Source organism: Malania oleifera, chromosome 5 (assembly GCF_029873635.1).
Source record: "Malania oleifera isolate guangnan ecotype guangnan chromosome 5, ASM2987363v1, whole genome shotgun sequence".
Lineage (NCBI taxonomy): Eukaryota > Viridiplantae > Streptophyta > Magnoliopsida > Santalales > Ximeniaceae > Malania > Malania oleifera.
Window position 1 is genome coordinate 56,594,582 of NC_080421.1, and position 15,946 is coordinate 56,610,527.

General features: G+C 36.1%; 1 protein-coding gene across 2 annotated transcripts in view; it reads right to left on the bottom strand.

The window, feature by feature from the left end:
- Positions 1–291: 291 nt before the first annotated feature.
- LOC131155059 (E3 ubiquitin-protein ligase PRT1) overlaps positions 292–15,946 on the bottom strand; it is a 36,297-nt gene continuing 20,642 nt past the window's right edge. For both annotated transcript variants that reach the window (XM_058107968.1, XM_058107969.1), the window contains 2 exons: positions 2,604–2,725; positions 292–1,467 (listed from right to left, as the gene is read on the bottom strand). In XM_058107968.1, the coding sequence (XP_057963951.1) occupies positions 988–1,467; positions 2,604–2,725 (602 nt within the window). In that variant the 3' untranslated portion in view covers positions 292–987. The remainder of the gene's footprint in view (positions 1,468–2,603; positions 2,726–15,946) is intronic.

The following is a 15,946-nucleotide window of genomic DNA, read 5'->3' on the forward strand; positions in this document are numbered from 1 at the left end:
CTTGCCTTCTGAATTGAATGCATGGAGCTGCAAAAGCATCTTGTAATCGCAAAACCTCGAGGGGGTTAAGGCCTTAACAGGTTGGACGTAGGATTGAAATATCAAACTACTATAAAGAGTTTTCACTTATTTTCCCTTAATATTTTGATTACTTGCATTTGTGTGAATTTATTTGTATATATTAAATCATACATCGCATTCTCATATTTTAATTTAAAATAAAATGCAGTCTTAGTATCATGTCATAAATATTTTATTTCAGTATTATAAGACATACTTACCCTATTTTAATTGATAGAAAAAGAACATATAACATGTAAATAATATTTCCAAATAACCAAAATAGTCACTCGTAATCATGGACAAACAATGCATATGACAACTCGAAGGAAGAATTCATATTCCGTCAAGGGAGTGGCGCTCCGGAGAAATCAGAAATCTTCCAGCTGATAAAAGCACAAACACTTGCAGTGCTCCTCTTACCCTAGTGCAGTCAAGCGTCCCAAGCCCTGGTGAGGTTTCCTTCTGCTTCGAAATGCCACAAGAAATGAAGATTTAGGATTTCCAAACATTCTGAGATCGCTTACATCTCTTTCCTGTCCCCTATTCACAACAATTGCATAATGCCCTTTCATTTCATACATAATTATTTACCCAGCCAGAAGAAAACTGGCAGAAACAATAGTAACAACGAAATCAGAAGAACGGTGAGAAAGGATAGACTTTATACAAGAAGGTAAAATATTTATATGAAAACACGACTATGACATTCGCCGCAGCTGCCGCACAAACCCTGCCCAACCGGATTGCAAGCTAAGGAGAAAATAATTGCTCTAAGTGCCTTTCAGCTGCAGTCATTTTGCTGGCTAAGGGATGCATTCATCCTAATATATTGCATCAGAAGACGCAATTTTGCAGTATATTTCTTTGCAGGGTTGGAATGTATTAACAATCCTTGCAGATCCCTGTAGAGTTCTTATGGACGTATCAGATGCTCGATTGGGTGTTATTTTGATCCTCTGCGGAATCATTATTAGTAATGGAAGCAGCCAAACCATTTTCAGCCTCCTCCATGGCATCGTCGGATGAAACAGCATTAGAACCATTTTCTGGATCTTCTGAAGCATCATTAGAGAACATGTACGCAGGAGAATCATCTTCCAAGTGTCTCAGCACCAGCCTAGATATGTTACGTATAATATTTGAGCCATTTTGTTGATCTTCTGAAGCATCATTAGAGACGGCAGAAGCAGCAAAATCATCTTCAATGTGCCCCAAAACCAGGCTTGATATCGAGTTCCGTCTACTCCTCGAATTTACTCTTTCAAACCTGTGTTCTGGGGTGTGCTGTTGATTAAACCGGCCAGGAAGCTTGGAGCAAGTATTATAACAATCTCCACAAAGGTCAAAACCTATTTTTTCCACACAATCTATGCATCTATATCTGTCACCAATTATGGGATACATCTGCAAAAATTTACTCGTCCATTACTGTAATGCACATAAACCAGAAAAATGATGAACAATTAACAGTGTCCCAGGCTGTGGGTGGTGAGTAAAACTAGTGCGTATCATTCAATAAAAATTTAATATTGGCCACCAATTTCACAAGTTTAAAATTTCTCAACTTAAACTAATGAAAACTTCGATAACTAATGCAATTCAAAAGTGCCCGTTGAATGAGAAATTTGGTAGAAGCAATGAATACTTGATTGGCATTTCCCCAACATTGAACATATCACTAACTTTCAAAGACAGAAATTCAGAATGTAAGCATTTTTCTCCCCACAGAGCAGTACTGAGCACTAAAGGCTCTGGCAGTTGCCAAAACAAAAACAAAACAATCATGAGCAAAAGACCAAACCCACATGCCAGACTTATGGTCCTCGACTGGCACCAAAGAAACAAAGGCAACCCTAAAAATGAGATCAAATGTACACATTACACAAATCTTCCACAATGTAATTTCAACAATGATGAAGATGTCCTGGAAACTGTGTGAAGTTAAAACAGAGACATCATATGTGCATTATACATACTGTTTACATAACTCATTTTAGAATGCATTACAATTGTGTTCACACAAACATTGTAGATGGCCATTCTTGATACTGGTATGAAAAAAGTAATAATAATATAAGCAATCTGTATGCATCCTTGGACATTAATAACAACAACAACAACAAGAGCCTCAAGTCCCATTAGGGGGGGTCGGCTACATGAATCCTTGGACATTAACATGCTCGAAATATTCTTGTGCAGGCGTCTGTAAGTAGTAATATATTTTATAACTGTTAATAAAAGAATATTGTTTTGACATTCTTGGACATTAACAGGCCCATATTCTCAACAATAAACATGCATCAGTGTCTAGCAATTGACATGGAGAATGTCCTACATGTCCAAAAAACAAGCTCATCAGAAGTATGGATTAAACCAGTTTTGTGGAAAAAAAGTAATGCAATTTCTTTAACACACTCTACAAGCTACAAAGCCCAATTGGAGTTCACAACAGAATTGACAAGTGAATGATGCTGATTAGCGGATGCCAACAAATTGCATGCATAAACACACTAATGCAAAAACTTAAGAGGAACATTTACCCCACAATAATCACAGCCAATACCAATATGAACCTTCGGGCCATCTTCACTCCACCATGGTAAAATCTCTCCTGCTGGCAAAGATGACGAGAAGATGCGCTGATTGCCAGCCTCTGTTGAACCTGAAACCACAAACTGGCATTAACAAGTGGATATGTTGGAAAATATCCAGAATCTATATAATCGTAACAAATGTAAGGGAAAAAAGAAGCCCTTAAAACATCATTTTGACCAGCATCAACTGCATACACTGTTTCTTGGGAAGAGAAGACGAGAATCTTATATACAGAAATCACCAAACATTAAACACTAGTCTATCTGGCCTTTATCTTTTATATAAAAAAAAATATGTTCAAATTACACAAATGCATCGATAGAAATAATAGAACATATATAACAAAACTTCAACTAACATTAAACCATACATGAAATATTTCCATTCAAGATGGAGCACAGATCATCCAATCCCAGCATGGGCATAGAAAAAAAGTCACTCTTGAATGAAGTTTTGGCAAAGACATCTCCACATGTAAAACCAAATGAAGGAAGTATATATTGCTTTCTATATAATTACATCATGGACAAAACGACAATCGATTTCAAAGTGTTTTTCAGTTTATGAAATACAAGACCACAAGCAATATAGATGGCAATATGGTTCACAATGCATCTCCAAGAGTTTACCAACCTGAACCCAAACTCTTGAATTAAATCTACATCATGGGCCAGTTGGCATAGCTACAGTGGAATCCATTATAGACCTCCGATCATTCACAAAACCATCCAATCAGTGTCAGACTGATCAATAACATTCAGGTGGCCATGCAGTTTATACACAAGTCCCACGAGTTTTTTTCCCAATTTATTATTAATTTATAATAATATATTAAATAATACTCTGTTCAGGAAAATTATTCCCAAAATGACACTCACGTAATCTCGCTACTTGATCCAGCGATATTTATTTCAAGTAGCGAGATTTGCCACGCGTCAAGATCAGATCATTTAATTTATCAGGAAGATTTGCATGGCACGCCCATTCCCATCCCAAACCTTCTCTTATTAATTGGCTAGAGGGTGATGGATGGAATAACGGAAGGGATTGCTTGACTAGATGCATGCATGACCCTCCTAGATATAATTGTTCGGCCTCCCCTTTCCATTGAAATAAAACTGTTCCATTTCCATTCCCATTAATTTCCCAAAGGAGGGGCTTATAATTTTTATAATTATTTTGCAATTAATTAATTTTTTAATTAAAAAAAGGGGGGTCTTATAGATATTTTTTTCAATAAAGTGACAGCGTTTTTGGAGAAGCATACTAAAATAATTGATTATAAAATTTTAATACAATAAAAATATTAGTAGTCTTGACACAATTTTCATATAAAATTGTTATTGGGTTTACATAAAAAAAAATTCTAAAACATTTAACTCAGTTACTTGAAATGGAAAAAAAAATGAAAAATTTTTTAATATCATAAATTATGTCTTGTTGAGTGTTAAAGCTAAGCTCTTTGTACATATTTTACTATCAAATATTTAAATATTTTTTTTCAATAAATTGACTAGTGTTATGACAAAATTATTGTGTATAGACACGTTTCTAATTTTATCTTTTAATATTGTACCACTTATGCACCTGTGTCATTCACATTTTAATAGATTTTACTTTTTGTATAGAAATGTGTCATTTTAATAGATTTTACTTTTATTTTATTTGTGAAATAAATTAAGGGAAATTGATAAGTATAAGTCAAAATAAAATAACTAATATAAAAGAGATCATAGTGTTTCAAAGCAAATATATATGCATATATAAATAATAAGATGGTCTTGATCTCATAATAGCAAACCCTTTTGTTTATAAATAAATATTAAAAAATTTACTTGGAGAGATATAGGAAAAAAATAATTAAACAAAAGCTTAATTTCAATATTTTTATTTTAAATTTTTGACTAGTTAGCAATTTGACATTATATTTTTTAAAATTATTTTTTTTTACAATTAAGATGTACAGGTTAATATTTTTGACTAGTTAGCAATTTGACATTATATTTTTTTAAATTAATTTTTTTCTAAATTAAAAGGTATTTTTATTTTTGAATTACGATAACACAATTTTATATGAAAAATAGATTAGTATATAGATAAAAAAAAAAAAACTATTAAATTAAAAAAATATTTAAAAATTATAATGGTACAAATATTTGTTAAATAAATCCAAAATCTCTCTTAAACATTGGGTTAGTCTCCTTATATTCATGGAGAATCCTTATCTCCTTTTTGAGATGTCTCCTTGACACTTAACAAATTGATCTATCACCCACTATATCCTAATGTGAGACCTAATTGTTGTTTAAAAGTTTATACCACACAATCTCTTCATGAGAAAATTAAAAATTCACAGAGTTGTATTCTCTTTGGGTATCTTTATCTCTTTTCTCTTAAACATATATTAGCAGGTATTTTTATCGTTATCAGGATTTATAAATGAAAATCGTTATTCATATTTGTTAATGTTGATTAAAATAATACAAATTTTTACAAAATCATTAGCTTTGAAACACTATGATCTCTTTTATATTAGTTATTTTATTTTGACTTATACTTATCAATTCGTTCTCCCTTAATTTATTTCACAAATAAAATAAAAGTAAAATCTATTAAAATGACACACGTTTCTATACAAAAAGTAAAATCTATTAAAATGTGAATGACACAAGTGCATAAGTGGTATAATATTAAAAGATAAAATTAGAAACGTGTCTATACACAATAATTTTGTCATAACACTAGTCAATTTATTGAAAAAAAATATTTAAATATTTGATAGTAAAATATATACAAAGAGCTTAGCTTTAACACTCAAAAAGACATAATTTATGATATTAAGAAATTTTTCATTTTTTTCCATTTCAAGTAACTAAGTTAAATGTTTTAGAATTTTTTTTTTACATAAACCCAATAACAATTTTATATGAAAATTGTGTCAAGACTACTAATATTTTTATTGTATTAAAATTTTATAATCAATTATTTTAGTATGCTTCTCCAAAAACAAGGTCACTTTATTGAAAAAAAATATCTATAAGCCCCTCCTTTTTTTGATTAAAAAATTAATTAATTGAAAAATAATTTTAATAATTATAAGCCCTTTTGGAAATTAATGGGAATGGAAATGGAACAATTTTATTTCAATGGAAAGGGGAGGCCGCACAATTATATCTGAGCCGGGGGGGGGTCATGCATGCATCTAGTCAAGCAATCCCATCCATCAGTCCATCCATCCATCCATCCATCACCCTCCAGCCAATTTATAAGAGAAGGTTTGGGTTGGGAATGGGCGTGCCATGCAAATCTCGTTGGATGGTTTAGCGAGATTTGCCTGAGAAATTAAATGATCTATTCTTGACGTGTGATAAATCTCGCTACAAATCTCGCTGGACCCAGTAGCGAGATTACGTGAGCATCATTTTGGGAATAATTTTCCCGAATAGGGTATTATTTAATATATTATTATAAATTAATAATAAATTGGGAAAAACCTCCAAGTCCCACAAGTCTTTCACGAGGACAATCTTACAAATTCCACAAGATACAAGCTAGTGCATCCCAATGACACTGTTCAGGCTTATCTAAATATTGGGTAACCATCCCAACTTTGTGTAAATGCGTAAAATTACTGTATTTCCCTAGATTATGAAATTGACCCACATTGATCTTACATGTGCACACTATGAAGTAATTGTTAATTATCTTAGGTTTGCAGTCTTGGAAGAGATCAAAATGGCAGCATACACCCAAGATTGGTCATAGAGACATGGTAAGGTCTCTCTACCAATCCCAATCTTGAGATGTTCAAGAGAACCTTCGCTTGGTGGGCACAAATCAAGGTTTGTTAAGAGGAGTCTTGAGTCCAAAGCCTTTTCCAAGGCTCCTTAAGTGTCTGTCATGTATCATTCATGACATGTGTTCCTTTTTCTTATGCAACATTGGTCATGTGTCACCACTCTATTAGCCAACAATTTATCACTTTTTCATTGGTTGAGACATGATGTTTCGTGGTATTCTCTTATTGGAGGATGACATCTCACACCCATTTGTCTTTCTCCCATAAATATCCCCAGTCATTCTTGGGTGGAGGTCTTTTGACACTAAAGCAATTAAGCTCTCTCTTTAACCTTTAGATTCCACTAGGTTAAGGAATCACTTAAGCCATCAAAACCTCTTCACCTACCACCATTCATGCTTGAGTTTATTAGGTCCACTCTAGAACGTCCACTACTTGCGTACTACACAAATTCTCTTCCTTGTTCAAGAACTCCTTCTAGGTTTGGGCAACTCCATTCTAAGAGTGTGACTATGCAGGGTAATAGACAGCAAATAGTTAGATAATCAACCATAAGCTTCCAACTATCAACCTACTAAAGATACCGAGAATGGGGACTCCAATGATCATCCAATTGAGAGCACCAAGATTTCTCAAACCTCACAACCTACATGGAATAGATGATGAAAAATTTTCTATCCTCTCAACCGGAGGTGTTTGATGTTCTGTAAGAGAACACTAAAATACTTAATCAACTAGTGGCTATCGTTAGTTAGATATTTCCCACATCTGCCTCTATTTCACAATACTAAAGAAATATATCGACCTTTTGTCCAATTTATCTCAAACTCAAAATGAGAACAATGACTATTGTTCCACCTAGTTTGATAGGGGCACAATAACAACATGCCACCAATTCATGGAGATCCTTCTACCTCAAACATTCAACAATCTTTCAAACACCACCTTTGGGTGCCTAATACAATACCTCCATCATTCGTTGCACCTCTCCCACAAGTTCAACATGGTCGCATCATCATCTAAACCTCATTTATGTTCCTTTAACTCTCATCTTGTCTAAATTTGCATGCAACATCATGAAGGAGGATTTGGAGAAGATTTTGGAGAGGAAGTGAGAGAAGCTTGTTATTTTCGGGTTCAATTTGAATTTTCCTTGCTTAGATCATATCATTTCCAAGTCTTATCCCATGGACTAAGGATTTTGGAGAGGAAGTGAGAGAAGCTTGTTATTTTTGGGTTCAATTTGAATTTTCCTTACATAGATCAGATTTTTTCCAAGCCTTTTATCCCAACGACTAAGTTAGCCATGTAGCACCAGGGACAATAAGTACAAGACTTGAAATAACATCTTGACCTTCAACCTCGCCGGCATGGGGTGCATCAAACAAGTGATTTCATATTTTTGCAAAAAAATGTAGAACTTGCGAGTGATGAGCAAGTGATCCACGAAATTTATGGTAGCAGTGTTGGTGGTATTTGCAGTGTTGATCGTGGTGTCACACTTGTCCTCCCCCGTGTATCACATGTTTGATAATATGCCTAAAAAAAGTTTGTTTGCAGAGACATGTATTGTTTTTTTAGGAAGGAAAAATTAATGAATTATTTAAGGTTTGTTTTTTAGGAATAAAAAATTAATTAGATTTCTTATGTGGCCTAGTCACGAGTTGTCAAGATTTGATTAGATTAGTACTTTTTTCTGGTTTTGGAAACAGGGGTCCCTCTATGAATATAACCCAAAGCAAAGATGACAAACTTAATTAGAAATTTCTCTATGAAAAACCTACAGACCTAATCCTCCGTGAGCTTGCCCTTGTGACATGAACAAGGTACCCACTCTCCTTGATAATGGGTTAAGGATGGAATGCTACAACTTCCCAGTATCCAACACTAGCCTACCAACAAAGATAAGATTAATCCATATGAAATAATTCAGGACATTGTTAGCACTGAATTTTGTCTAAGCTAACCTTGGATGCTGCACTGAAAACTGAGACCATGATTTTAAATAGCGGTTGCGGGTAGCGTTACGTAATGGTAACGGGTGTAACGGGAAGTGGGAGTCGCAGATGTTACATAACGGGAAGCAGGTATAACGGCCGTGAATTTTTTTGAAGCACGCATAATCTTGTGCATATTAGCGTACTTGCATGTTTTAAACTTTTAGCCCCTCTTAGAAAAAGTTTTAGTGTATTTTGGATCCTTTAGTTTGAGTAGCTAAGTTATTTGGTAAAGGCAACAAGTTTACATTTGTTTTAAACCACCATTGATAGAAAAATTACATGTGTGTGCGCGTGTGTATTTATACTTCTTATTGTTCTTCTCTGTGATAAATTCTTATGTGTGCTAAATTAATTAATAGAACAAACACTCCATTAATATATTAGACACACACGACATATAAATATTACAAATATAAAATAGCTAGAAAAGAAAGATGGTTGAAGTTGAAAAATATAGAACATAAATATCACATTATTAATATTATCATAATAAAATATTTTCCTAACTAGTATTTTCAAATTGTTAATTAGTGCATCTATTATGAGTATTTAAAGAAATCGTAAATTTTGTATCATTGTCATCCTCATTATAATATTTTCTCCCTCTCGCCGCATGGTATATTGATAATGATTTATGAAAGAGAGGGAAAAAGTGAGAAGAAAAAGTAAAAAATTAAATAATTTTTTTAGTGTAATAGTTTTGTAGCGGTTACGTAATGGCCGTAGCAGCCTTTACGTAACGGTCGTGGTCCGTAACGGCCGCTATGGTCGTGATTTTTCTTCTTACTAATTTCGCGGTGTGTAACGGTATCGGTAACTCAAAAAACGCGGCCTTTATTTAAAACCATGACTGAGACCAATAAACCTTGATTCCTAGCTCTTTGCCCATTTTTATTCAATTTTAAGGCATTTCTACTCTTCTAGCCATTTTTTACCGTTCTGAGTGATCCAAAATAGTTAGGAACAATCCAAGAAACTTTCAAGTTTTTTGCATGAAAATCGAGTAAATCCCCAACATTTTAGGGATTTTCTCATTTTTCTCTTATTTTTAGCATCTTTGAATTTTTCTAGAATTTTTTAGCATTTTTCATGGGCCACATTTGTTCCTTTATTTTGGAAAATAAAAATATTTTCAAATATATATATATATATATATATTTGAAGACTGGCACATGAAGCACACGTGCACATGACTTCCTACATGCACGCAAATCTTGACATGCATGGCAGAGAAAAACGAGATCATTTATGAGAATAAAATTTTTTTTTAAAAAAAAGTTAGGCACATGCAAGCACACATTCGCACATAGGGCATAGGCACGTGCATGCATGTGCCAACCAAAATGGTGTCGTTCCACTAAGTTTCAAAATTAAAAAATAATAAACCTGGGTCATTTTGGCTCCTCTTTCTTCTTCCTTCTTTGTACTTGCACATGTTCGCCATCCATTCAAATCTGCCACTAGATTTCCACCATGAAATCCAATAGCTTGTCTCACCTAGCATAGATGGGTATTTGTACATTCACATGTACAAGTATATACATGTGCCTGTATGCACATTTATATGTATGCATATAATATGCATGTGTAGGAGTAGGTGTGTATGTCTGTATGTGTGCATATGAGGATGTAAGTGGTGTATGTGAGCATAGATGCATGTGTATGCCCACATGTGTTAGTATACATTAGTGGATGATTGGGCAAGCATTGACGTAGGGGTACATGCATGTCTGTGTGCATAGGTGCATGGACATGTGGAATGTATGTGTGCAAATACGCTTGCATGCATGCGCATCTAGGTGGGCAGTTTGCATGAATGTATGCGTGGATGAGCATATGCACGAGCATGCATGTACGAGTGTGAGCATAGATGTATGCATAATGAGTGAGTTTGTAATTGTATGTACAAGCATGCATAGATGAGTTAGCATATATTCATATAGGTCCACGCATGTGTGGATTAATGTGAGCATGTGTGAGAACTTGTAAGTTCAGGTAAGCATGATTAAGTATTATTATTATTATCTATGCATGTGAGTATGCATGTATGCATTGGTATGAGTGTGTGAATGATGTGTGAGTATTAATGTGCATGTGGCTTTATGTCATAACACTCTTATCCTATATTTGGAGAGGCCTTGGATTTGGATTTATATTGGATTTGGATAAGATGTAATATAAAATTGTATTGAAGTCCAAATTGACCCAAATCCAAATCCAAGGTACAAAATCCATGCTCCCAAATGCAGCTTAGGATTTTCCGCATTATTGTTGTGATTGTCATAAAGAAAATCCAAAAATGTGTGTTTCCATTCTCCTTATTATTTCAATCTTATGTTAACATAAAAAACCAAAAGAAAATGTGTTTAAAACTAATTTTTGCCTAGGAAACACAGATACTTATAAAAGCTTGAACTAACGGTGTCCGACACATATCGGATCCCAACACCTGCTCAACACTCCCTGATACATATCCAACACTATAGGGAATTAATTAATTTATTCTATAATATGAACATAGCTAATGATTGTGTAAGTGTAGTTTGTAAAATGTGTAAGTTAGTAAAATGTGTAATTGATAATTTTGTGTGAATGGTTGCTTATATTTCATTTTAAATCAAAATTACCACACATTTGCAACATACCTAAATATATATTTATATTAATTAATCAAAGTAACCCTACCATGTCGTATCCTTATTTTTCTCAAAATTGTCATATCATGTGTCAGTATCACGTTGTATCGGTGTCTCAAGTCGATATCAGTGCTTCCTAGGTTTTTGCATGATGTTATCATCTTTTGCATGCATGTGCCAACCCCCAATGATGAAGAATCAGAGGTAGGGCATTTTAGGTCTTGCCTATTGAACTTTGATGAGGGCATTTTTCTAGTTCAATCACTTTTGAGTTATTTCGGTGATTGTATTAGACACTTTGCGGTATTTTTCACAATTTACAAATATTTTCTCTTTTGTTTGCATACGTGTGCATTTCTCTGTGTTCAGCACGGTGGTTAGTACTTTCTGATTCTAGATTGTTAACTGTTAATTAATCTGATGACAGAACTAGAAAGTAGGAGCAATGGCGTCCTTTCTAGACTCCCGAGGTGAGAGCAGTCTTGACAATGACGAGCTTGTTCAATATTTAAAGGTCAACAAATCAAATGGACCTAAAAGAGCCAAGAGTCTTGCTTAATTGAATTCAAAATGGGTAATCATAGGCTAATCAGGTATCATTTGTGAAACAGGAGCGTGACAGGCACCAATACCTACCCCTTGCATAACTATAATGCCAAACCTATTATGGTTATGTAAGCCAAGATTACAAGTTCTTGGACCTAGGCTTCGCTTAGAGCCCAAAACTGGTAAAAATTTAGATGAATTAACCACGTCTAGGAAAATAGTAGGTTAGTGGTGACTTTGTTGCACATTGAAACCCAATGCCTCACACATCTTCTTGATTAGTTGTTTGGTCACCGTCTGGGTAAATGCAGTCCCCCCTTCAAGAAGTGTTAGTAGCTTAGCGATCCCTCTAAGGACTTAAAGAGTCAAGTCAGTGATTAGCCATTGACTACCCTGAACTAAATTGTTCAATACTCTCTAGATCTTCCATTATTGTTCGCATTCTTGCGCACAGCTTCACTATCCCTATACTCAGTTGTACCTTTAAATTAGGTAGGGATGTAGTAGCATTAACTCTAAGAAGCATGCGTCTCTATGAGCATACGAACTATTCTGCTCAAGTCGTGCCCTTTCCGTTAACCTAAAATAAGGTCAATCGGGAAATTTGCTAACACCCAAGCTAGGTGTAGCAGAAATAGTCTGTAGACCTTTACCAATTAAGGATAGAAGCAATGGTCGCACATAATTTTCTCCCTCCTTAGGCCCTCTTAAGGGGTTTTCTTTGTAAATTTTGTTGTTTTATCTTTCCGCATAATGCTTCCTTTCAATAGCACAGTTATCTCTCATTGTTATCTATGATCACTTTTGCATTGTTGTTGCTTTTGCTACTTTTTTTTTCCCTTTTGGTGTTTCCTACTACCTATTTCTGCTTCTATTTTATGGAATTTATGGCAAATCATAGCATATTATTGGAAAATGTATCATAGCATTCATTTGTGTTCTACTACTGAATATCTTGATATTTAAAAATCCAAATATTAGTACTAATGCCCTCCCAATAAAAAATCCATTATATAAGGCATTTTATATACAATTTTAATAAATGTGGGTCTCACCTTTGTGAGTTGTGCCATCATCACGAGCTAAGCTTGTTCAAGGCATTATGATTGCCTGTGACTGCTTGTATCGTGCATTGGGGATGGGTTTCCATCATGTAAATACTAGTGTAGGTTTATTTTCTACTAGTTGTTTCTCTATATGCCAAATAAAGCAAAATGACTCCTTAGTCACTTTGATGTTTTCTAGTGTCAGGATGATATTTTCATATAAAGCTCTTTAGGGAAGGGTGAGCGTTCATCAATCTTGTAAAACTCACTAGCTATTGTCAAAGTGTTTAGCCTACTTGCCTCCCTCGTTAAACATACCATGTTAACGGAGGTGTTGTTAATGAATTGCGTTGCTTCAATGTTTACTGCTTGCTTGCCACCGCTTTCATAATTGTTTACTGCTTCCACTATTATTTAATTGAATGATAATGAAAGTGTTTCATGGATGAATTGTGGTGAACAATAGGCTGGCTAGTTAAGCAAAAGTGCTTTAGCTAGCGCCACACGGTCCTTTCACAAAGGTGTGAAAATCGCCGGCCCGTGAGACCATGTATTAGAGCTCAGTTAGTTGCTACTTGAATTTAGTTACATCTTTGTGGGATTGGGAAAGCTTTGGTAAGTGACCATGGCACCAACCAATGGTGAGAGAATCAGCATGCTGGAAGCACAGGCTAAGACAACAACCAACAATGTGGCCGTAGAGGTGGCCCAACTAAGGGAACTTGTTGATGAAGTGATGGGATCACAAAAGCATCAAGCAAGTTTGTTGGGTGAAATGTCAAAGGACTTTCATCATACTATGGAAACTTTGCAATTGTAGATAGCTAATCTGGATGCAAAGATGGATCTAATGGTTCTTGCAATGGGAAACTCAAACACTCTGGGGTTTAGCAAGGCCAAGCTACCAGAATCCAGGATGTATAGGGGCGCCCATGATTCCAAGGAGTTTGAAAACTTCTTGTTTTATGTAGAACAGTACTTTCACGCAGTGAGGATGGCCTCAGAACAGGTGAAAGTAGATACTGCGACCATGTACTTGGTTGGTGACGCCAAACTGTGGTGGCATACCAAGTACAATGAAATTGAAAATGGATATTGTGTAATGGATAATTGGGCAGACTTGAAAAGAGAGCTCAAGGCTCAATTCTTTCCTAAGAACATTGAGTACAATGCTAGGAAGAAGCCGAGAGACCTCAAGCATAGTGGGTCAATTAGGGAATATGTGAAACAATTTTCTACTTTGATGTTGGATATCCGAGACATGTCGGAAAAGGATAAGCTATTCTATTTTCTTAAGGGGTTGAAGCCGTGGGCAAGATTGGAACTTCATAGGCAAAGAGTTCAAGACTTTTCAACAGCACAAACTGCCACAGAAAGCTTGACTAACTACACTAGTCATAATATCGCTTCGTCCAAAGAGTTTGGCGGAGGGGGAAACAGCGAAAAGTCTTTCAAAGGGCAAACCCAAGAGTGGGGGAGCCAACTATAAAGCATCAACTTCTAAGGACGCTTCATCGTCTCAAGGGTTCAACACACTCAATGGAAAGAGTAAAATTTCATGTTTCTTGTGTTGAGGCCCTCACAGAGTTATTGAGCGTCCACACAGGGGATTACTCAATGTCTTACAAGCTTCCACTTCAAGACAAGTGTTGGAAAGTGACGGGGAAGAGGAGGATACCCTAAGGGTGGGTGCAATGCGTCAGGTGAGCGCATTGGTAAAGCAAGTAAAAGCTCCAAAAGTTACATAGGCAAAAGGACAGATGTTTGTGGACTTAAAGATCAATGGGAAGAGTACCCGCGCTATGGTGGATACCGAGGCTACTCATAATTTTGTTTCGCAACTGGAAGCATGGAGACTCAACTTATCCTTATAGAAGGACACAGGACGCAAGAAAACAATTAATTATGTAGCCCAACCTACTCTGGGAGTAGCCAAGCAAGTGACTATGAAACTTGGCCAATGGGAAGGTCATGCGAATTTCACAACGGTTCCATTGGATGACTTTCCAATCATTTTGTGAATGGAATTCCTAAGGGGAACGAAGGCAGTGTTGATGCCTTCTTCTGGTTCCCTATGTCTGATGGGAAATCACCCTTGGTGCAAGTCATTGCAACGAAAGGAGACAATGGGAAGTCCCTTTCAGCCATGCAACTCAAGAGGGGATTAAGAAAGGGTGAGTAGACATGTCTAGCCACAATGGTGATAGATAAAGAAATAGGCCAAGAGTGGGTGCCTACGACCATCCAAGCGGTATTGGATGAGTACAAGGACGTGATGCCGAATAAGCTACATCATAACTTGCCTCCATGACGGGCTGTGGAGCATGGCAACGACTTGTTGCCAGGAGTGGAACCACCTGCTGGAGGGTCATATCGGATGGCACCCCCAGAGCTAGCAAAGAGGAGGAAACAACTTGATGAGTTGGAAGTGGGATATGTTCGCCCTTCCAAAGCACCATTGGGAGTATCGGTGTTGTTTCAGAGGAAACATAAAGAGCATCCACGGAAGGTGTTCGCCAGGCTAAGGGGGAATAGTCTATATGTGAAGAAAGACAAGTGCTTTTTCGCTCAACAGAGCATCAAATTCCTTGATCATGTGATTGAGCAAGGTCATATCCGGAGGGATATGGAGAAGGTAAGGGCGATTCAAGAATGGAAGATCCCCACAACAGTGAAGGAGTTGCGTTCCTTTCTTGGCCTTGCCAACTATTACAGAAAGTTCGTAGAGGGATATTCACGGAGAATGGCTCCAATGACAGAACTACTGAAGCAAAGGTATTATTGGCCACACATGTGTGATGCTGTGGTTGATTATGCCCGAACTAGTCTCACTTGCCAACAAGACAAGGTGGAGCGGAAGAAGATTGCAAGGCTGCAGGAGCCCTTACCAGCACCATCCAAACCGTGGGAAAGTGTCTCACTAGACTTCATCACCAACCTGCCCAGAGTGGGAGATGCAGGGTATAATCTTGTGGTTATAGATAGGTTTTCGAAGTATGGTGTGTTGATAGCCACACCAAAGTATTCTTCGGCAGAGGAGACGGCACAATTGTTCTTTCAGAAGATTGTGAAATATTGGGGTGTTCCCCAAGATATTGTTAGTGACCGAGACTCAAGATTCAGTGGCAACTTCTAAACAGAACTTTTCAGAATCCTCAGTTCACAACTTGAAATCTCTTCGAAGTACCATCCACAGACAGAAAGATTCAATGGGCTATTGGAGGAGTACTTGCGCCATTTTTGTCAATGCCAACCAGAAGA